A 23,272-nucleotide genomic window follows, 5' to 3' on the forward strand; every position below is an offset into this window, starting at 1 on the left:
GGGACAGGATGTACATGTATTTGGAAAGGCAAGGACTGATTAGGGATAGTCAACATGGTTATGTGCGTGGGAAATCATGTCCCACAAACTTGATTGAGTTTTCTGAGGAAGTAACAAAGAGGATTGATGAGGGCAGAGCAGTAGATGTGATCTATATGGACTTCAGTAAGGTGTTCGACAAGGTTGCCCATGGGAGACTGATTAGCAAGGTTAGATCTCATGGAATATAGGGAGAATTAGCCATTTGGATACAGAACTGGCTCAAAAGGTAGAAGACAGAGGGTTGTGGTGCAGGGTTGTTTTTCAGACTGGAGGCCTGTGACCGGTGGAGTGCCACGAGGATCGGTGCTGGGTCCTCTACTTTTTGTCATTTACACAAATGATCTGGATGCAAGCATAGTAAGGACAGTTAGTAAGTTTGCAGATGACACCAAATTTGGAGGTATAGTGGACAGTGAAGAGGGTTACCTCAGATTACAACAGGACCTTGACCAGATGATCCAATGGGCTGAGAAGTGGCAGATAGAGTTTAATTCAGATAAATGCGAGGTGCTGCATTTTGGGAAAGCAAATCTTAGCAGGACTTATACACTTGATGGTAAGGTCCTGGGGAGTGTTGCTGAACAAAGAGACCTCGGAGTGCAGGTTCATAGCTCCTTGAAAGTGGAGTCGCAGGTAGATAGGATAGTGAAGAAGGCATTTTGATTTTAGTATGCTTTCCTTTATTGGTCAGAGTGTCGAGTACAGGAGTTGGGAGCTCATGTTGCGCCTGTACAGGACATTGGTTAGGCTACTGTTGCAATATTGCATGCAATTATGATCTCCTTCCTATCGGAAAGATATTGTGAAACTTGAAAGGGTTCAGAAAAGATTTACAAGGATGTTGCCAGGGTTAGAGGATTTGAGCTATAGGGAGAGGCTGAACAGACTGGGGCTGTTTTCCCTGGAGGGTCAGAGGCTGAGGGGTGACCTTGTAGAGGTTTACAAAATTATGAGGGGCATGGATAGAGTAAATAGGCAAAGTCTTTTCCCTGGGGTCAGGGAATCCAGAACTAGAGGGCATAGGTTTAGGGTGAGAGGGGAAAGATATAAAAGAGACCTAAGAGGCAACCTTTTCACACAGAGGGTGGTATGGGTATAGAATGAGCTGCCAAGAGGTGTGGTGGAGGCTGGTACAATTGCAACATTTAAGAGGCATTTGGATGGGTATATGAATAGGAAGGGTTTGGAGGGGTATGGGCCTGGTGCTGGCAGGTGGGACTAGATTGGATTGGGATATCTGGTCAGCATGGACGGGCTGGACCGAAGGGTCTATTTCCATGCTGTACATCTCTATGACTCTAAGACTAGCCGATCACACATCATGCTCTAATAGAAACTGAACAGATATTCAGCCATGGAAAAAGGAGTCTTTGATTCCACATAGGCACAAGAGATGTTTTCCGACTATGGTTTGGGATTACAATTTAAGATTGAAAGCAGTCATAGCCATTTGTATCCTTGTTAAATGCAAAATAAATCACTAAGATCCTGTTGTGATGCAAGTTTATAATATGGGGATTATTGTTTGTGAACCTCTTCTAAAGTAGAGGTAAATGGTTCTTTTCGTTTTCAGTCTCTGAAGGTAACTTGTTTTATGAGGATCAGAAATTCATTGTTTTAGGTGTAAATTAAAATAGCATTTCAAAGAAACCATGTCATTAAACTAAATGAATACAGAAATGACTTGGTGAGTTAACTGCTGAAACATTTGCTAAATTGAGCTGTGATAAAAAATAGACCCTACAGATCTTCATCCCCAATTCCCCCCCTTCCCACATCCATGCTATCTCTTGCTCCTCCCCAAAACCTGTCATATCCCTCAAGGTAAGGTATGGCACATCCATATCCATTTACCCATTCCGTAATGTACAGAAGCAATGACCCTGTAGTGGCATTTGGATATATGCAATGGAAAAACCTTTAAGGAAAAGGCCATACCTACCTCCACTATGGAGCAGGTTAAGTTGAGAGTGCTGGGTGTGGCCTTTGAACCTAAACTAACCATCGCCCTTAAAAGCACGCCTGAAAATATGAAAGCCCAGGAAAGGAGTTCAAAATGTGACTGCGAAGGTTTTCCAAAGATCCAATATGCTAATTTACAGGTCGTTCTGGTATAATACATGTTCTGAAAATGTGTTGCTGGAAAAGCGCAGCAGGTCAGGCAGCATCCAAGGAACAGGAGAATCGACGTTTCGTTCAGGAATCCTGAAGAAGGGCTTATGCCCGAAACGTCGATTCTCCTGTTCCTTGGATGCTGCCTGACCTGCTGCGCTTTTCCAGCAACACATTTTCAGCTCTGATCTCCAGCATCTGCAGTCCTCACTTTCTCCTATAATACATGTTCTGTCAACATGAATTGGCTATAATGTGATTGATGAACTGCAGGTGGTGCTTGTCTACTGTTTCTGTCGAACGGGGTAGCAATTTTCTATTGTGAATTTCTACAGCGTGATTTTCTATAATGGTTTTCCATAGCATGATTTTCTATAGTGCGAGGTTGCGGAGGCATGCAACTGCCCATGTGATAGCAGAACGACCTGTATTGTATCCCCTTGACCCTATGTACTTACTTACATAATGTCAGTCTGTACATGAATAGGTGATATATACTCTATCAATGTTCAGGTTACCTGCAGCCATTAACACCCAATTATAAAAGTCAAGACACATTTCTACTGGTTTTACTTTCACCTGTTCTTCTGACTCGTGGTTATGACATAAGGCAAAGGCCATAGAAACAGGCTATTCGGCCCAATCAATCAATGACTGCATTTATGCTCCACTTGAACCTCGTTTTAATTTTTCTTATCCATATCTATCATCATAACCTTTTATTTCTTTCTCCTTTGTTTCTTTTTCATATATTTGTGTAGCATCTCCTTACACGTATCCATACATTTCACTTTAACAACTCCCTGTGTGAAAATTCCATATCCTCACCAGTCTTTGGATCAAGAAGTTTCTTCTGAATTTTCTATTTAATTACTTGGCTATTTAATGTAGTTAAGCTCTTCACCACAAGAGAAAGCATTGTCTCTGTATATTCATTCTATTAGACTGCTCAAAATTTTAAAGGCCTCTAATAGGTCATCCCTAAGCCACCTTTTTCTATGTGAGAACAGATTCACACAGTCAATGCTTTTCTGATTCATATATTTCTGGTGTCATCCTTGCAAGCTTTCTCCATAACTTCTCCAATACCTCTCAATCTATTTTATATAACACGGTGAACGGAATTGCACATAGTTGCATGGAATTGCTCAGAGTGGTCTCAGCAAGGTCCACCACAGGTTTAAGACAAAAATCCTACTTTTCAGTTCCACCAGGGCCCTAGTCTCCATAGAGCTGATGGCTGCTCAGATTGTGTTGTACATGCATGGCCAATTACATTGTGACACCCAAAAACACCAACTGAGAACCAACATCATTGGTGCCCACTGCAGTGCTTACTGGGTATAGTGAATCAGAATTTTAAATTCTTGGTTCAAATTAGGGAATCCTTTAACATAGACTGATGAGGGTTTCATAAGGACTATTACTACATGGCACATGTTGAACCATTGCCTTCCTGAGGCCCTAGAAGCAAAAGGCCCAGAGGCATGCAAAAGCAAGAGGAGTGTTTTGGCAGTTAAGGAGAGAAACAAAGGTTGAGTTGGTAAAAACAGAATTTGGGGAGGGGAATAGTGGGAAGTGTTGGCTATAGCATCAGATGCCAAATAGGGAGATGAGATGCCTATAAGAGACTGGTGTGAGGGAACAGGAAGTGGTTAAAAAAGGAATGGTAGGCTGGGATACATAGGAGAAGAGAAACTGCATTGTTTAGATGTGATATTGGTGGAAGGACATACTGGTCAGAAAATAGCAAAAATATATATTTTGGTACTGGGTAGTCCCAGTACCTGGTTTTTGTGGTGGGGCTAGCTTAAGGCAAACAAATATGACTGAGGAGCTTCAAACAGGTGCTTGACCCCTTTATTTGCATATGTAAAGGGCTTTATGCCTGTTTTCTAATATTGCTTTCCCTTTCCAAATTGGCAAAAGGTGAACTCTGGGCTGGAAATATGTACACACTTTCTGTTTCCCACATTGGGTTTGTGGTCAATCAGTTAGTATCCAGAACATGGGAACTGCATGGCCACATTTATCTGCCTGTGGCTGTGAGTCATTTCAAATCTTGCTTTTTTTTAGGAGATTCAACACTTTGACAAACTATATGGCTTAAAACATAAAACCTACCACAAGTTTTCTTTGGTAAATAAATATTGTACGATTACTGTGATGGGGTATTCAGAATTACTTTGTAACTTTAAATTGTCTCTAGATTATCAATGAGGAAAGTTCCCTTTTGACATAATTACTTGGAAAATAAGTGATTTAAATTCTTAACATATAGTAAGGGCATTTTTTTTAAAGGCCACAGGTAAGGTTGGAGCTGGGACAGAATCAGTATGTCCAAAAATTTCACTGCAACTTTCTAACTAGTTGGCAATATTAATATGAGAAAGTTGGCTGGTTTTCCCTCTTCCCTGCCCTCCCTGTGGGTATTCTTTGTGTTTGCTTCAGATTGTTCATTTCCTCAGGATACAGTGATTGATGAATCTGGGTCACAACAAAATAGCTTTGATAGTGCATGGTGAAGAAGTAAAATTTATCAGAAAGATTCATTAGAGCAGTATCCAGTAAGTAAAAGCCCTCAAATATTTGTAAACTGATACACAGATCCAGAATGAATAATTGTGTCAAACTATATCATTTCAGCCTTATAGAAATTATTTAAAATAAATAATTTTGACGGAGTTATTGTCTGCTCAACACAGTCAAGACTCCAAGTTGATGGCGTATCCCATAATACTTTGAAATACTGCAGTAACCTACATTCTTAACACTAAAAGAAGCATGATTTATGAAGCTGCTGCAAAAATAGAAAATGCTAACGAATCTTTGAATTAAAAGCACTTTGTGGTGTAGTAGTTAGAAAATACTAAGGAATCTTTCAATTAAAAGCACTTTGTGGTAGAATGATTTTATTTTCACACTCTGTTAAATATGAAATAAGTAGGTATCAATTTGGCATTAAATTCCAAGTAGAAATCACTCAAACAGTATTCAGTATGGATGCTGTTTCTTTGCAAATTCCCCCATAAAAGGTAACAAAATGCCATCCAATAAATGTGAGACTCTCACAGTGTCCTGTTCTAAAATATGTCATGGTACATCTTCAAAATGACTTAGGTATTCACATATATTAAATAAAACAGAAACTCAAATTTATACACAGCCTTTCACAACTTCAGGATATCACAAAAAGTGCTTTACAGATCATGCTGTTCTTTTGAAGTGTTGTAAAGTAGGAAGCGTTACAGGCCAATTTACACAAACAGACTGTGATAATGATCAGATAATCTGTGCTGGTAATGTTGATTGAGGTATGAATATTGGCTTGGTCATTGGGGAATATTGCTCAGCTTATCTTTGAAATAGTGTCAAAGGATCTTTTATGGCCATCTATGAAAAAAAACAGGGCCTCAGTTTAATGTCTTATCTAAAAGACAGTACCTCTAACATTTCAACTCTGCCTCAGTTCTGCAGTGAAGTGTCAAAGCTTTAATTTTTAAGCATGAGTCTCACGAGTAGAACTTGAACACAATCTCTTGATGCAAAGGTAAAAGTGTTATCAACAGAATCATGGCCGACACTGGGATGAAATCAATTCCAGACTGAAATCCCAACTGATGAATCACCTGACCTTAAAGCAGAAAATATGGGAAAGACTCGGCAGGTTTGACAATAGCTATGGAGGGAGAAACAGTTAGTGATTTAAAATGGTGACTTTTCATTGTCACAACTACAAAGATACTGCTTGACCTATCAAGTATTTCCAGTGCTTTTCATTATAATTTCAGATTTTCAACATCCCAAGTGTAGGCATGATAAGCTGAATAGCAATCTTCTGCAGTGGAACAATTCTCTGATTCTGTGTTTTGATTTAGTAAACTACATTTTAAGAAAGTGACGTGTGCCATGCACTTTGTTTTCTGTGCCCATCAGTGTAATTGATAATTTATTCGTTTTGTACCAAACATTGATATCCTTGGCCACTCTCAAAATCCTTCCTGTTCTCAAGATGTTGATTCAGAGTGGGTTCCAGAAACCCAGATTGTTTTTAAACAGCATAAATACTATTTCCTCTTTGAGCTTGGACATGACTATTTTCAGGCTGTTCACACCAAAGGGCACCACAACCTGATCATCTGATCATCAGTTCTCCACTTTCCAGCAGAGATCAACACAGACTGGTCAGGAACCAGAATTCTGGCTTGTATGCTTCACTCCCGAGTCACTTGATTTATGAGTTGGCAGTTGCAGGAAACATTGAATGTCAAATAACAAAGAATGGAAAGATAAATGTATTTATTATAAAGATGTTGTGAAGCAGTCAGCTTACAAACGAAGTGTTTCACAACTAGGTCATTTGATAAATTCATGCATATGACACAAAATGAAATGTAACAGCATGGATAAGAAACTCTGTTAACAGTCAAGACAAAAAGCACAGGTATGAACCTGAATTTTTCCAGCTACTGATTGACATGGGCATTGCCAAGAAAGTTGGGAGAATTGCATGAGATCGGCAGTAAGGAGTTTCCCAGCTAAGTGTTGAACAATGAGATGAGAATCTCACTGGTGAATGGTGAAAGGCCTATTTACATGCATTAGCATCCATTTACGTCCATTTTATTACAACATTCCTATTTGCCCAGCCACTGGATAGAAATGAAACAATTCCTCACCTGAAAGTCAGAGCAGTTACATGGTGACTCCAGCTTGGCATTTTCTCCTCGAGCCCTCCATCCTGTCACCAACATCCCAAGATGATCACTTGTGCCCCTTGTTCATCAAAACCTCCAGGTCCCTGGGCAGGAACTATGCAGGGCAGCTGCAGACGATCAGTGTTTGATCAAGAGTGATTCAGCAGTACCATGACAGACAAGCTGGTCAGGTCCTAAAGGACATAGCTGCTAGACTGGGTCTGTTGTAGGTAGTTAGGGAACCAATAAGAGGGAAAAACAAATTTGACCTCATCCTCACCATTCTGCCTGCTGCAGATGCAACTGTCTATGACAATATCAATAAGACTGACCACCCCCAGGGCCTTGTGGAAACAGTCACATCTTCCCAGTAATATCATGCTAAATGGGACAAATTTCAAACACCTTAAGACTGGGCACTCACGAAGTGGGCCATCAGCAGCAGCAGCAGCAGCAGAATCATACTCTAACACCATCCACAACCTCATAGTCTGGTATATCCCCCACTCTACCATTACTATGAAGGCTGGGATTCAACCCTGGTTCAATGAGAGAGTGCAGGAGGGCATGCCAGCAGCAGCCATGGGATATTTAAAAATGAGGTGTCATCCTGATGATAATTATAGCACAAGACCACATGCATTATTAGCAAGAGATAGATAGAACTAAGCAATTACACAATGAATGGATCAGATCTAAGCTCTGCAGCCTTGCTACATCCATTCAGGAATGGTGGTGGACAATTAAACAACTGACTGGAGGAGGGGAATCCACAAATATCCCCATTCACAATCTTGGGGGAGTGCAGCACATCAGTGCAAAGATAAGGCTGAAGCATTTGCAAAAACATGTTAAGCCCAAAGGGCTGAATGATCCATCTTGGCTTCCTCCAGAGGTCCCCAGTATCACAGATACTATTCTTCAATCAATTTGATTCACACTACGTGATATCAAGAAACAATTTCTGGATACTTCAAAGGCTATGGCTCTGATAAGAATCAAGCAAGAGTATTGAAGCATTGTACTCCAGAACTTGCCACACACCCCTACAATTACAACACTAGCATTTACCTGACAATGTGGAAAATTGCCCAGCTATGTCCTGTACACAGAACGCATGACAAATCCAACCTGCCCAATCAGCCTACTCTTGATCATCAGTATAAAGTTCTGAAGGTATCATCAACAATGCTATGACTCCTGACCACATGATAGCCTTGTTTCAAACATGGATAAAAGAGCTGAATTCCAAAGGTGAGGTGAGAGTGACTACCCTTGTCATCAAGGTTATCTTTCACTGAGTGTGACATCAAGGAGCCTTAATAAAACAGGAGTGAATAGGAATCGGGGTCAAAAAGTCTATGCTAATTCAAGTCATACCTGACACAAAGGAAGACTGCTGTGGCTGTTGGAGGTCAGCTATTTCAGTTCCAGGATATTTCTGCAGGAGTTCATTATTGTAGTGTCCTAGGCCTAACCATTTTCAGCTATTTTATCAATGACCTTCCCCTATAAATGACCTTCCTTCCATCATAAGGTCAGAAATGGAGATGGTCACCAATGATTGCAAAACATTCAACAAAACCTCAGATACTGAAACAATCGCATTCAAATGCAGGAAAATGTTGATAATGTTAAAGTTGGGTTGCAAAGTGATAGGATAAAGTTGCCATTGTCTTCCTAGACCATAAGACTGCTCTCTGAAAGGGAAAGATGACTGGTGGTGGTTTAACCTGAGGGTCACCATGTCTCATGTGAGAGGAAGGGTTGAGAAGGAAAGCCCTTCATTGAAACCTTGACTGGTGCAGGAATTGAATCCACACTGTTGGCACTTCTCTGTATTGCAAACCAGGCATGCAGCCAACAGAGCTAACTGACCCCAGCAAGTAACATTTACATTACCCAAGTGGCACACAATGGCCATCTCCAACAAAACAAAATTTGGTCATCAATCCTTGAAATTTAACGGCAGTAAAACTCCCCCATTAACATCTTGGACATTAGCATTGACCAGAAATTGAACTGGACTCATCATATTAGTACTATGGCTACAAGAGCAGGTCAGAGGTCAAATCCTGCTTTGAGTAACTTGCCTTCTGACTTCCCAAAGCCAGTCCATCATTTAAAAGGTGCAAGTCAGGAGTGTGATAAAATATTTCCTACCTCCTGGATGTTCAAAAAACCTGACAACATCCAGGACAAAGCAGCCCCATTGTTTGGCATCATGTCCACAAACATCCACACTCTTCAGCACCAATGCTCAGTAGCATCAGTAAGTACTTTCTACATGATGTACTGTGGAAATTCACCAAAACTCCTTATTCAGCAAGTTCCAAACCCCCAAAGTCTATCATCGAGAAGCATAAGGGCAGCAAATACATGGAACACCTTCACTTGCAAGATCTCCTCCAAGCCATTCATCATCCTGACTAGGAAATACATTCTCATTATTTTACTGTTGCTGTGTCAAGATCCTATAACTCCATCTCTAATAACGTGGAGATATACCAACTGCAAAAGAATTGCAAAGGTTAACGAAAGTAGTTCACCACCACCTTCTCAAATTCAACCGTGGACATGCAGTAAATGCTAGCCCAGCCAGTAATGACCAAATCCATGAATGAATAAAAAGAAGACCAGAGCATGGATGGGCTTTGAGGTTGCTGGCATAGGGGTTCTGGGAGGTCTCAGCAGTGGCCAGTCAATGATAATAAGAAGCAGGAACAGCAGTAGGTTTGAGTTTGCTTCACTATTCAATGGGATCATGGCTTTTTTGATAACCCTTAACTTCACTATCCTGTCTTATCCCCATGACTGTTGATTCACTTACTGATTATAAATCTTTTTACCTCAGCATTGAATACACCTAATAATCCAGCCTCTGTCTGAAATGGTGATCCCTGACTTTGCAATTATGCTCTCCCTAAAGGGGAAATAACCTCTCTGCATCTACCTGTAAAGCTCATAAGGATTTTACATGTTTTAATGAAGTGCCCTTTCATTCTTCTAAAGTCTAATGAGTATTGACCCAATTTACTGCTCATGAAAAAGTCCCCATGGATCTCATAAGAATCAACTTGATAAATCCTGTTTGGACTGCCTCTCATGCTAGTATGTCTTTCCTTAGATAAAGGGACCAAAACTGATTACAATATTCCAGGTGTGGTCTGACTTGTCCATATTTTTACTTCTGCCTGTTGTGAGTGGGAGAATATGATACGTAGGGTGCCATTTGGCCTTGGCACATAGGTAAATTTGGAAGGATTGCTTGAGAAAACTTGGTTAGGTTCACAGAGAGAAATTCTCCATACAGCTCACTAAAAATGACATTTGTCAATTTTTGATAAAGTGGAGCCCATGTTAACTAGTGAAGGGTTACCCCAGAGGTTAATATTGGATCCACTTTAGTCCTGGTGGATGTCAATCATTTGGACATGGGTATATCAAGCACTAAGTTGAAAATTGTTGATTGCTTATAATAGACAGTAAGGAGAGTGTAGACATGTTAGTTACATTGGAAAATGGCAAATGCAATTTAATATAGCTGCTGCCTAGCCACCTAAACATAATATGAACACAATATCAATTACATAAGAAAGTTTTTGAAAATAATGAAGAGCTTTGATAAAGTGAAAAGGGAAATATTTTCTTAATTGGATAGCCAGAGACACGACGTCATCAATTGAAAATTATCACTGAAAGAGAGGAGAGATGGTTGAACATTTTTGTTGCAAGGAGGATTGTTAGATCCTGGGAGAGGGTGTCATACTAGAGAGTGGCTGAGGCACAGACAATTGCAGTTTTTTAAAGGAAAATTGGATAAATATCTGATGCAGAAGGAGGGAGTAATATGGGAAGAAAAAAGAGCAACATTTTACTTTTAGGTTGAGTCTGATGAAGGGCTATAGTTGATAGTTGATAAGTGAAATGTTGGTGTTTGACAATGTCCTCCTGCAGGGGGCACTGAAAACCAGGAAACCACAAGTTTTTCTAAAATGATAACAGAAACAGCAAGATCCTCTCAGCTCAGGTTACAGGCACTAGACAATATCAATTAATATTAAATGAAGACTGCAGAGAGGATTTATGTGTGGGACAGGTTATTTCAGAAGAAATAAATCAATTCTGTCTCCAATTAATTTTTTGTCTCCTAGGTACAATCTGCCTTCTTCTTTGCCCTTTGCTCTTCTTCATATTAGGCAAGCTAAAAACAAACAAGGGCCTGTACTGTCTGATGCTGAATGCAGAGTCTGGATCGGCTACTGTGCTTCAGTACATATACAGCCAACCTGTATGTATAACCATATGTACCACCTCATCTCTATTCAACAACAGCAAGCTATGTTTATATAATGCTTTGAATATAATCAAACATCCTGAGTTGTTTCTCAGGAGCACTATGAAAGAACATATGGCATAAAGCTATATAAATAGATATTACTTCAAATGCTCAAAGGTTTTAGCAAGGAGATGCATTTAAATTATGTCTTAAAGAAAGAGTACTTCTTTTTATGGAAGCTAGTCTGAATCACAGGGCCCAGGCAACTGAGACATGGCCACTACTATAAAATCTGCAATCTTCAAGGTGCTGGAATCAGATAAATATCCGCATCTATGAGGGCTGTGAGATTACAGGAGGAGATTACAGATATAGGGAAGGCTGAAATTTATGAGAAATTTATAATCAAGGATAAGGCTTTAGAAATGAAAAAGTTGCTTGATTTAGAGCCAGTGAGTACAGAAGTGATAGTGAACCATATGTCCAAGAGAAATATAAGGGGACTAGGACAGAATATCAAGGCATAATATCAAGCCAGAATTAATGACAAAAGCAGCAAGAGAAGCCACAGTGAGTGATATTCCATCTATGATTAGAAAGGTACAAGTGGGACCAGATGAGAGCAGTCCTATTGCGTTGGAAGACTGTAGAGGGAGCATTGAAGAATATTTAAAGGAGAGCGAGAGACAGCACCAGAAGAGATTGAAACATTAATAATATTAGCTGGAAAAAGGACCAGGAGGAAAAATTAGGCAGTCAGCAGTTTAGTAGGAATGGAGTAAAAGAAGCAGGAGGTTGGAGAGGCCTGAGGAGAGATTGAATTTAGAAAGGGATGTGACTTCAGGGTTAGAAGCATGCCAAACCAGGTAGAACCTGAACCACCTTTCACTCATTAATCCAAGTCAGTACTAGGCGAAGAGCCCATTCACAACACTTGTAATCAAGAACTAAACCTGCCCATCCATATTGCAGAGATACATTATGATTAGTCTTAAATTCAGAATATTAATTCTGAAATACTTAAAACATTTTATATGGCTATTCTGAGCACATCTGACAATTCCTAACTATTGCATTGTAAGAAACTCTTTTCACTGAGTTGAGTAATGACCATGTCCTGATTTTCCTCTGAAGGTCTTTTAAAATTAACAAACGTTTCTAAAAATAGTTCATAATCTGCACTCATGATTTTCTGTTTTCATGCCAGGTACAGTTCAGTGCAAACTAATCTTCTCAATCCCAAAAGGGTGTTCTACCTTTAAAGCTGACACTTCAACCCAGAGCTTCATCCTCAAGATGGGAAAAGGAAGTTGGACCATTTCCCAACATTGCAATTGCTCCAACTACCCAGGCTATTTTTACAGCATGACAGCAGGGATAGGCTCGTCTGAAGTTTGCCGCCTTCAGAATCAAACTCAAGACAGGAGCAAAAGCAAGTGACTGCTGAGATGGACAGGTTAGCAAGCCCATTGCTGTTCATTGGAACATTGGCCTCCTTAATGAATATTAGGCACTGTGTTGCTCATTCCTCACTTTCACACACCTCCATATCCCCTCCATAAACTTCTGTCACATCATGTCTCTCATCATCCCTCCCTTCGTATCTCCCTTTGCAGTATTTCTTCTTCCATATCCCCTTTGAATGAACTACAACAGATAGCTGTGGAGGCTAAGTCGCTGAATATACTTGAGAACTGAATAAATAGATTTCTAGAGGCTATAGGTATCAAGGGTATGAGGAAAGAGTGGGAGTATGGCATTGAGGTAAAGGATCATCTATGATCATTTGATTGGCGGAGCAGGCTCATTGGACTGAATTGCCTTCACTTGCTCCCATTTTCTATGTTTCTATATTTCCATAATCTATGACCGTTCCATACCTCCCATTCACTTATCTAGTATTCACTATTGACAGAACTCATGAGCCGTATAATAACACTGGAAGTCTCTGAAGTGCTCTTGAAGCAGTCAAAATAAATAAAAAAATTCAAAAATCTCTTCAAAATAACTTTAATATTATTAACTATAGTTATAGCTGTAAATCAAAAAAATCTCTCATTCTACTGGACAGCATCGTTGCCAGACCATGCTGAGTTGAATCCAGTGGCAGGATCTGGAGCTCAGTCAGGCATTTATAATGCAATTCTAAGGGGCAGCTGTGTCAACAAAACCTCTAGGGCTTAATACAAGAAATGTTTGGAGAATCTGGAGCAAATGGCCATCAGCTCCTGTTGTTCTAGAAGCTGAACAGATGACAGGACTGCTAATGTAAAGAAATAAGTCAGATGGAGAAATTGAACAATTATAATCTTGATAATAACACTCCTGAAATGTAGAAGGGCTACTTCTAAACAGAGCCCTTTCAATTATCACTATATTAAAAGTATAGTTAACTTACCATGCAGTATTACATGGTGCCATGTGAAGTTGTTAACAGCTTTTGAATATACTAATTCTAGACTATGCTTTGTCAAGGTTTAGAATTCATTTGAAGTACTGTGAATCACTTCTTCTAACAAAGAGACCCTACGTCATGAAAATAGTGGGAGACAAAAGTTCGTACCCTCACACTGGAATAGAGAAGGGTGGGATTGATTGGTATGGGTCGGTCCCCGTTTGTTGATTGCTGGCTTCTTCTCTACTAGCTGCTATTTCTTGGAAGCTTCGCTGCATGAGTGACCTCAATAATCTATAAATTTGGAAAGCATCCTTTTATTAAAAGTTGGGCAATAAGATTCAGTTTCCTGAAATCAGCAGTACAGAAATAGGCAATGTCAATGCCTGCTGAAGGGTTTGCTGGTCTTCATCCACTTGCCCCTGATTAAATGCCACAAAGCAATGCTGGCGGTCATTAATCCAAGAACCAGGTGCTGCCAGCCATTTTAAATGCCTCCTGTCTCTGACCCCATTGCTAAAGATGTTTTCCTTACTCTCTCCAGAGCAACCATCATCTGCTTCATTGGCAAAGAAAGAATAACTCTTTTCAACTTCCTGTATAGCAGCTCCATACCCCAATCAATACAAAATGAATGCTTCCAGTTATTATGCACTCTTCCCATATCCATATGCTTTAAGTGTACATACACATATCCATTTTACTTATTATGAAATTAAAAAAGTCAATTGCTTATTCTTTATACCATGATGTTTTGCTGTTACCTAATTGTACTGTGGTGATGTCCTGATCATGTTGCTACCCATCCTACAACTCTTTCTACATGAACTCCTAACCACAGGGGAGGATGAACTTATCGGATTTCCAAGGCATGAAGCGGAGGTTGAACAATATCTCAATCTCTTTACATATAGATTTCAGAAGGTGTTAGTGCGAAATTTCAACAGCAATAGGAATGACTTAACTCAGTTTGCCCGCTGGCAGGCATTAGGTTAACGTAGAAGTGTTGTTATTTGGGGTCAGTGAGAGAGAGAGAGAGAGAGAGAGAGAGAAAGAGAGTCTATTGTGACCTTATTTGATCTCCAGAATGTTTCATTTTCTAATTTGAGGGTGAACAGATAATTTGAATGCCAACATAGAAATCTATCTAGTCTCATGCATATTTGGCCAGGTTCAGCACTTTACCCAGTGATGGAATTGCCACTATTGTCAGTCTATCAAAAGATCCTGCATGGTCGGTCCCCATTTGTTGATTGCTGGCTTCCTCTCTACTTGCTGCTATTTCTTGGAAGCTTCGCTGCAAGAATGACCTTAATAATCTATGAAGTTTGGAAAGCATCCTTTTGTTAAAAGTTGGGCAATAAGATTCAGTTTCCTGAAATCAGCAGTACAGAAATAGGCAATGTCAATGCCTGCTGAAGGGTTTCCTGGTCTTCATCCACTTGCCCCTGATGTTCCTGAAATGATTGTGTCTGAAGTGATGAATTGGTAAGGTAAACACAGTGGCAGAATGCCAGAACTTCTGTTATTTCCACTTAGCCCAGTTCCAAGAGGGAATGGCTCTGACTCTGTAAGAAGATCCTTCAAAAATTGAAAAGGACACACTGACAAGAAGAAGTCTTGGAGGTTCATACTAGTGTGACATTGCTCTTTTGCTTCTGGAGAAATAATGTGAAACCCTTTTGATATGATGTGGAACAGGGAGTTATGGAATAATAAACTTTTTGTGCTTATCCCTCTTCTACAATGTTCATTTCTGTTGGATAGAGATGGCCTGAACCTCAAAGGGTCATAATCCATGATGGAGGAGTATCTTCCTTCCATTACTAAGTGTTGTGTTCTGTGATGATCTACTTCATTTTATAAAAGAGAAAGATGGTGAGGTTTATAACATGGAGAGAAATGACATGAGCAGAAAAATATAATTTATGCAGAAGAGACAGCATTGAGAGTTTTTGAGGTGGGTGTATTTGTGCTAGAACAACCAGCCAAGAATAGCTGATGTGGGAAATGCAATTACCACACTGGTTCAGTGATGGGCACCCTTTCTTAGATTAGGTTTCAGCAAATTACAAATACAGTATTAGATTAGATTAGATTACATTACATCACAGTGTGGAAACAGGCCCTTCGGCCCAACAAGTCCACACCGACCCGCCGAAGCGAAACCCACCCATACCCCTACCCCTACATTTACATTTACCCCTTACCTAACACTACAGGCAATTTAGTATGGCCAATTCACCTAACCTGCACATCTTTGGACTGTGGGAGGAAACCGGAGCACCCGGAGGAAACCCACGCAGACACGGGGAGAACGTGCAAACTCCACACAGTCAGTTGTCTGAGGTGGGATTATCGTGCACTGATTCTAAAGTATGTTATCTTTGACCTGGATTCACTCAAAGCTGGCACTGGAAATAAAAGGGGTAAAAACCTTTCTTTGTCAGGATATTTCAAAAGCAATTAATTAAGCAAAGCTTTAAACTACATTAACAGGTCCATCTGCTGTAGTGGGATAAATCTGTTGTAGAGGATGTAATAACATGGAATGAAGTGGTTAAGGTAACAATTTACATCACAAAAGAATAAATATAATGCAATTTGTTTGAGAATGAACTGCAGGAACCAGACCACTAACCTCTCAAATCAATATTTTGGCAGAGAAGTTGGGTTGAATTTTAACCAAAAAGAAGATACATTTTGGTCAGGTTGTGGTCTGGGATAACAGTCTCAAAGATCTGTTTCCAGATTCAAGGCTACCCCCAACCCACCCATTTTTCACTTTAATTAAGGCTGACAGGTAGATGGGTGATTAATCTAATCCAAGAAGGCAAATTTGGACTTTAACTATGATAAGAAGGTTGAGAGCCTCACAGTTTTTTTAAACATTACTTGTAGATTCCTCTGTGTTTCCTGTGCTTCATTGTGATAAGTACTCGTTGGATTTGTGTGGTAAGAGCTTTCACACCTACCTCATGAATCTGGGTGTCTGTCTCAGGACCTTCTATGATTGGGTCTGCCCCCTTCTCAATGATAATATCTTCAAGGCCACTGAGCTTATTGCAGACTCTTTGACCTTTTCCAGCTAAATTAGTCCTCTGAGCATCCCTAACCCAAAATCCCTCACGAGACACCCCAGTCATTCAAGCAATGATTGGCTGCGCATATGATCGATTTGCTGTTCATCCTCCCATCTAATCAGCCTTCCTTCTTTCTTCCTCCAATTATCCCTCCTTTGCCAACTGAATTGTTTTCCTCTTTGCTGCCCCTTCTAATAAATCCCATCACTCTAATAAACCAAGCTGGATGCCTCACAGTTCATACTCTTGACCGTCTCTAGTTGTGTCCTTGGTATGGACCGACCTGCTGCTATGGTGGTCACTGACTTGGATCTACCTGACTGGACACCAAGTCTGTCTTTGAGGTGGAGTGTTTTTTGGTGAACTGATCAGTGGTGACAATGATGTCAAGAACACCAAAGCTCCGCATTATGTGAAGACCCTCTGGAATAGGCCAATAAACATTTTGCCTGCTTTAGGGTTACAACAGATAGTTTGATGTATGCTATTTTCAAAGTTTGGGACTGAATAAATGTACTATTATAGTCTTATGTTTCTATTATTCTTCTTCCTGACCTACTAATGATCTACTGCAGCTCCAAATGGATATAAAGCCATGAAATGATTTCCTTACTTCTGACAGTCTCCACATTCAATAAATCCATTTGCTTCTTTGATCGTGTGGTCATACACAAAAGCTGGGTACTCTGTATTGCAGGGCTGAAAGGCTTCCACTTTCCGGTGCTTATGACCTGCAAGAATTAAATTAGCATGTCTGAAATGTTCAGGGTGAAATTCATACCAAATCAGTCTTTTCAAAAAAGGGGATGAACAAGTCAGGCCTGCACATTTTTGAGATTGCTTAGTGTTGGTGGTGGGAGCAACAGATGGGGGAAGATGCAAGCAGTTGCAGATCGGGTGGTGGGATTCTGGTTATGTGAGAAAATGGAACGTAGGATGAGTTAGAAATGGTTGGGATGGAGTCAGAGATGAAAAGAATGGGAGAAGTTGGAGATCATGGGTTTGTAAAGGGGTAAAGCTTACTGAGCTTGGATGAAACATTCCTTCTGTGCTTGTCTCACAAGCATTTCTATCAATGCACTCTTTCCTGTCTCCTTTTACCTGCCAGATTTCCCAAGCCCATGAAACATAGCCCTCATGGGCTTTAAATTAAATTCCTGTTAAATTGATGGACCTGGTGCCAAAGGATGGATTGGTTACCTTTCTGCCAAAACACTTATGAAAACAGGAAGTGATAGGGTTGGGGGTGAGTCAAGGTTTGGCTTAAATGTTTCTTTCTTTACATCTGTCTCCAACCTGCCTCCCTGGGAATTGAAATTCCCCTCTCAATGTAAGTATTGGCATTTTAAAAAAATAGTGCCAATTAGTAAACATTAACAAACATTGGTTAGTACGACCTCCTGAGGAAGTACTACAAAACATATTAAGACTCAATCGTAATTGAGTATTCTACGTTCATGTAATTAATTAGAATCTGATCAATTTCTAACTAATGGAAATAGTTTGATTTTATTCTAACAAACTAGGAATGGCAATGATCTCATAGATATTGAATGTACAGTTACTTACCAAAATGGAAGACAGTTTTGGCTGAACAGATCACATCGCATGTTAACAAAGGATGACAGCAGTTCATATGATGATCACAGTCACAGATGGATGATAAAGTAGAGGGTAATGATTCATGAAGAAAAAATGTATGAGAGAGACAGAGACACAGACAAGAAACGATTAGGATCCAAATGATAAACAGACTGACAGCCAGAGGCTGGAGAGAGGATTCTGTGTTTGAGCATATCAGGAAGACACACACAGCAACTTTTGCTCTTATAGAATATAAATGCAATGATCTTATTCATATGCTTATACAGCCATGAATACTTTTTAGGTTACTTTATTCCTTGCTTGAATTTGTTTCATATAAATATATTCAAAATATCAATGTTCTGACTGCTGTTTTGCCTTGGGTTCAAATTGCTGTCTTGGGGGGATGGGGGGAATGGGGATTGGTGAAGTTTGCAAAGAAAAAAAATCTGTTTCAATACTTTTTTGTCTAATTTTGTAGGTATCTGTTTGCTATGTACCGTCCTGAAGAGGAAACAGAAAAAACTCCAGCATTCTCAGAAATGCTGCATTGCCAACTGATGGATCTTTTTTACAGTAGGATTTGCCAGCTTGATGTTAGGTGAATACTTATCAAGCAATGTCAGGCCAAAGACCATAATGCCAGGATATAAAAGGCAGTTTGGACATTGTCTTTGTATACACGTATAAGAGATGTTCATACTGCTACATACTGCAGTGATTTATATTAATTAATGCTCACAATATGAATAGACATAAAACAATAAGAAATAGGGACAGGGATAGACTCTATGGCCCCTCAGACGTATTCTGGCATATACGATGATCATGGCTTACTTTCTTGTCCATGCAGGGCATGGAATTTTATCCTTCCTCCCTCTGCCTGCTCCCCTCCTCTACCTTTTCTGGGATCAGGCTGGTAGTGAGAGGCCAAGGTGATAATAGTGGGGGAGGCATCAGTGGACAGATTCCTGTGAGAGGCATAAGGGTTCAATTAAGGGCTCTTTCTGCTGCTTCTGCTATTTTACCTATAATGGCCAGTGCCCAGGCAAATAGTTAGACTATTTGCGAGCTGGCAGAGGAAGGGGTCTCTCGTTCAGGCACCCTGTGCAGATAGTCCTCCCCATGTACCCTCATACCACCCTCTGTGCTCTGAGCCTGAATGCCATGCAGGCCTGGCCCTCACAAAGACACAAGAAAATGTCCCAGTACGATGGCTGATAAATGTCAAAGAGCAACCTAGACACATTGAGGTGGGATTGCCCTGATTTTTAAGACAGAGGAGGGGAAACTGTCGCGATGTAACATTCACCCCACAGTCTTAGCTGATTCAATGTAATTACATCTTGTCTTACTAAGCTCCAGAGAATATAAGCCTATTTTACTCAATCTCCCTCTTGGGTCAATCCTTCACCCCAGAAATAAATTGACTGAAATTTTACTGAACTGCTATGAGAGGACTTTTTGTATTAATCCTCAGGATGTGGGCATTCTTGGCTGGGGCAGCATTTATTGCACATCCCTAACTGGCCTTGAGATGATGGTAAGCAGCCTCCTTGAAGGGTTACAGTTCATGTGGTATGTGAACAGCTTGAACACCTGCTGAAAAGGAGGTACTTCCAGGATTTTGAGGTCGAGGTACTGAAGGACTGGTGATATATTTCCAAGTCAGGATATTGAGCAGCGTTGTGGGGAGGTGCTGGTGTGCCTATGTAGCTGCTGCCCTTGTCCTTCTCGGTGGTTAGAGGTTGCTGGTTTGTAAGATCTTGCTTAAGGAGCCTTGGTAAATTGTCGCATCTTGTAGATGCATTTCAGCCTTGTAGGTCCATCGCTGCTATTTGAGGGAAGTCTTTGATGACCTTTGACCTACCAAATGTGGGCCACCTCTTTGTGGTTTATTGGTTCTGTGCTTTGCAAGGAACACAAACAAAGCCTGTATCATTCTGTCCATGTCAAATAATTTGAAGCTTAATTAAAGCTATTTGGCTGCCCACCTACTTGGACGCCAACTTGCGGAACGTTTCAGGGAACATCTCTGGGACAGACACCAAACAATCCCACCAACTTGTGGCCGACCACTTCAACTCCTTCCCCCACTCCGCCAAGGACATGCAAGTCCTGGGCCTCCTTCACTGCCACATCAAAGCCACCTAACACCTGGAGGAAGATCGCTTCATCTTCTGTCTTGGGACCCTCCAACCACACGGCATCAAAGTGAACTTCACCAGTTTCCTCATCTCCCCTTCCCCCACCTTAGCACCGCCCTCTTGAACTGTTCTACCTGTCAATTTCCCTTCTCACCTATCCACTCCACCCTCTCCTCCAACCTATCACCATCACCATCCACCTCCATCCATCTGTCGCCTTCCCAGCTACCTTGCCCAGCCTCCTATTTATCTCTCAGCCTTCTAATCACCACCCACCCCCACCCCACATTCCTGATGAAGGGCTTACGCCCAAAATATTGATTCTCCTGCTCCTCAGATGCTGCCTGATCTGCTGTGCCTTTCCAGTGCCACACTTTTCAACTACTTAGAATGTGTTGCCAAATTGACTGGCAATTTGCCCCTGGAAAAGTCACCATGAGGTTGGATAGCTGTGGGAATGTTCCTGATGCAGTTTCCTGCTGCTTTCCTGGCAATCCCCCTTTCCTCTAAACCTGTCCTCCTTAAGGGTTACTTTCCCACTGAGTAAACTGGGATGCAGTATACTTGATTCCTTCATCTTAGGTAATAATGTTGAAGATTCAGCATTGATTCTGGTGCCATTCTCCTCATACTTACTAAAATGGCCTACTTAATCCTGCTCCTTTTTTTGTCCTTTAACCAAGTCTTTATCGATGTTGAAGCACTACTCCCAAGCCCAAGAGCTCTTCCCTAACAACCTTTCCTGGCACCTGAAAAACACCCTTTTGAAAATTTAAATCTACTATATCCACTGGGTTCCCTTTATATAACTTCCTGGTTTATTTCCTAAAAAAAAAACTGGAATAGATTTGCCTTTCATATAATCATATTCACTTTGTGAATTTTCAAAGTGCCCTGTTGTAACCTTCTTAAAAATGGATTACAGTATTTTCTTTTCTCCTTCTTCGATAGCAAAGTTAATTTGCTAACTTCCAATCCATTGGGATGGTTTTTGAGAGGACCTCTGTAGAATACACACAGTACATCCATTATTTCTGGGACCATCGTTTTCAGAATCCTAGGAGATAGGTCATCAGGTTTAAATTAATTATTTGAACTAATATGATTTACATAAAGTTCTCACTCTCACTAGACTCTTGGCTCCACACTACTTCTGGCATGCTTTTTGTGTCATCTGCTGTGGAGACAGATATAAATATTTGTTAACATTTTTCTCACTTCCTTATTCCTCAGTATAATTTCTCCTGTATTAGCCTCGAAGGAGCCCATATTTCACAATAACCTCAAGCATATCAAAATTCTTTGACTTACCATTCACTAAACTTTCCCCATTCCACAGACCACAGAAGTTGAATTCAACAAAAAATCTGCAATATTTAAAGATACATTATTGTTCCTGAAAAGGTGTCATACAAGATTAATTCTTCAGATTATCAAAACAGTCAGGCTACTTCAACATTTCTCAAAAGTGAAATTCCATTGTGTTGTAATAAAAATCCAAGTCCTATCATTATACATTATCACTTCCAGAGGGATGGCATGAGGCACTTTGGCTCTTTTCCTTTCCCAAACAATGAAAATCTCCCAGAATTTGGATTCCAAAGAATGTACTTGACAGTTACAAGTCTAATCGACACACTTTTAACATTATATGGTTCTGTCTCAGGTCCAAAAGGGTGTATGTGCTACATATGCATGTTTTTGCCATGAGCTGTACTAGAAATTATTCTGAACTGATCATTAGTGGTAACACTTGGGAGTAAATGCTGGAAGAATGTAGAGGTAGTAGTTGTTGAATTTAGTTAGTGTGTAACACTGATTTGATTCCAGTAGTGTCAAACTGAATGCTCCCGCTAACACCCTCTCTTAATCTTGTATAGTTGAACATGCATTCAGGAGTAGGAAGGGAATCCAACCAGTGCTACTGAGAAATTTGTCATGTTCCTTGAGTATTTGGAGGTTTCCATTGCTATTCAAAGCTGCTAAAGTCTTCAGAGACTGTTGTGATGGCAAAGGTTTTGTTTCTGATTTCAAGAAATTTTGCTCAGACCCTTTTTCCCCAATCATTGGATGTTGTAGTGTCATTCATTCTTGGCCTATAGCATGAGAGAACATACAGAGATGGCATTGAAGACCTTCTTGAAGAGAAGAGGAGGAGGAGGAGGAGAGGGCCCTCAGTAGGGAGCAACTCTCCTACCTCATTCTTGGAGAGGAACTGCTTGCATGGCCTCTTAAACAGATACTCATTGAAATCAGTTATTGATTGCAGTTAACACTTTCTGTCACAACAAGATAAACAACAGTGACAGACTCTGCAAACCCCTTTGAACATCTCCTGCATTATAAAGATTACAGAGGTTCCTGTCAAAGGAAAATGGCAATGGCATCGTGGAATACAAACTAGTTTTCCTCTCTCAGGATGAGATTAGACTGAAGTTACATGCTCACAAAGGGCTTTACCAGATAGCCACTGGGTTTTAGATCCACTGTCATATTTTGACTGGATGTCCTCTTAACAGAAACACATTATAATAAAAAAATCAATATGTCAATAAATAATGCAAGATTATAATCAATTGATATAATACACTACATCTCGGTCCTTGAGATTCCACTTTGGCAATAATCATGCTGGATATCTGGTCCCAATTCATTCACAGTGCCTGTCTGGTGCTTTGTGAATGGATGGTCATTCTTCTCCTGCCCACTTACTGTACTGACATTTCCAGTGTTGAAGAATCTTGGAACCAGTTCTCGGCCATGTTGTGCCATTCTTGTATTTTCATTGGGTTAAATTAATTCTTGCAATGATTCCTAGCACATTCTCCTGACACGATTCACCTCCTTTTCCAACACATATTCTGGCTTCTCAAAACTTTGCACTCCACTCAGGCACGCAGACATTGTACAATGCACATTATGTAAACAAGCAG

General features: G+C 40.4%; 1 protein-coding gene across 10 annotated transcripts in view; it reads right to left on the reverse strand.

The window, feature by feature from the left end:
* The window catches only part of LOC122559589 (voltage-dependent calcium channel subunit alpha-2/delta-4-like), a 483,398-nt gene that overhangs the window by 40,508 nt on the left and 419,618 nt on the right, over window positions 1–23,272 (reverse strand). For 8 of the 10 annotated variants that reach the window (XM_043709329.1, XM_043709326.1, XM_043709327.1 and 5 more), the window contains 3 exons: window positions 21,651–21,706; window positions 18,178–18,198; window positions 17,222–17,339 (listed from right to left, as the gene is read on the reverse strand). In XM_043709329.1, coding sequence (XP_043565264.1) covers window positions 17,222–17,339; window positions 18,178–18,198; window positions 21,651–21,706 — 195 coding nt within the window. Of the gene's footprint in view, window positions 1–5,061; window positions 5,548–17,221; window positions 17,340–18,177; window positions 18,199–21,650; window positions 21,707–23,272 lie in introns of those variants that run through there. The other 2 variants (XM_043709331.1, XM_043709324.1) reach the window with 2 other exon arrangements.

The sequence above is a fragment of the Chiloscyllium plagiosum genome, chromosome 19, assembly GCF_004010195.1.
Source record: "Chiloscyllium plagiosum isolate BGI_BamShark_2017 chromosome 19, ASM401019v2, whole genome shotgun sequence".
Classification (NCBI taxonomy): Eukaryota; Metazoa; Chordata; class Chondrichthyes; order Orectolobiformes; family Hemiscylliidae; genus Chiloscyllium; species Chiloscyllium plagiosum.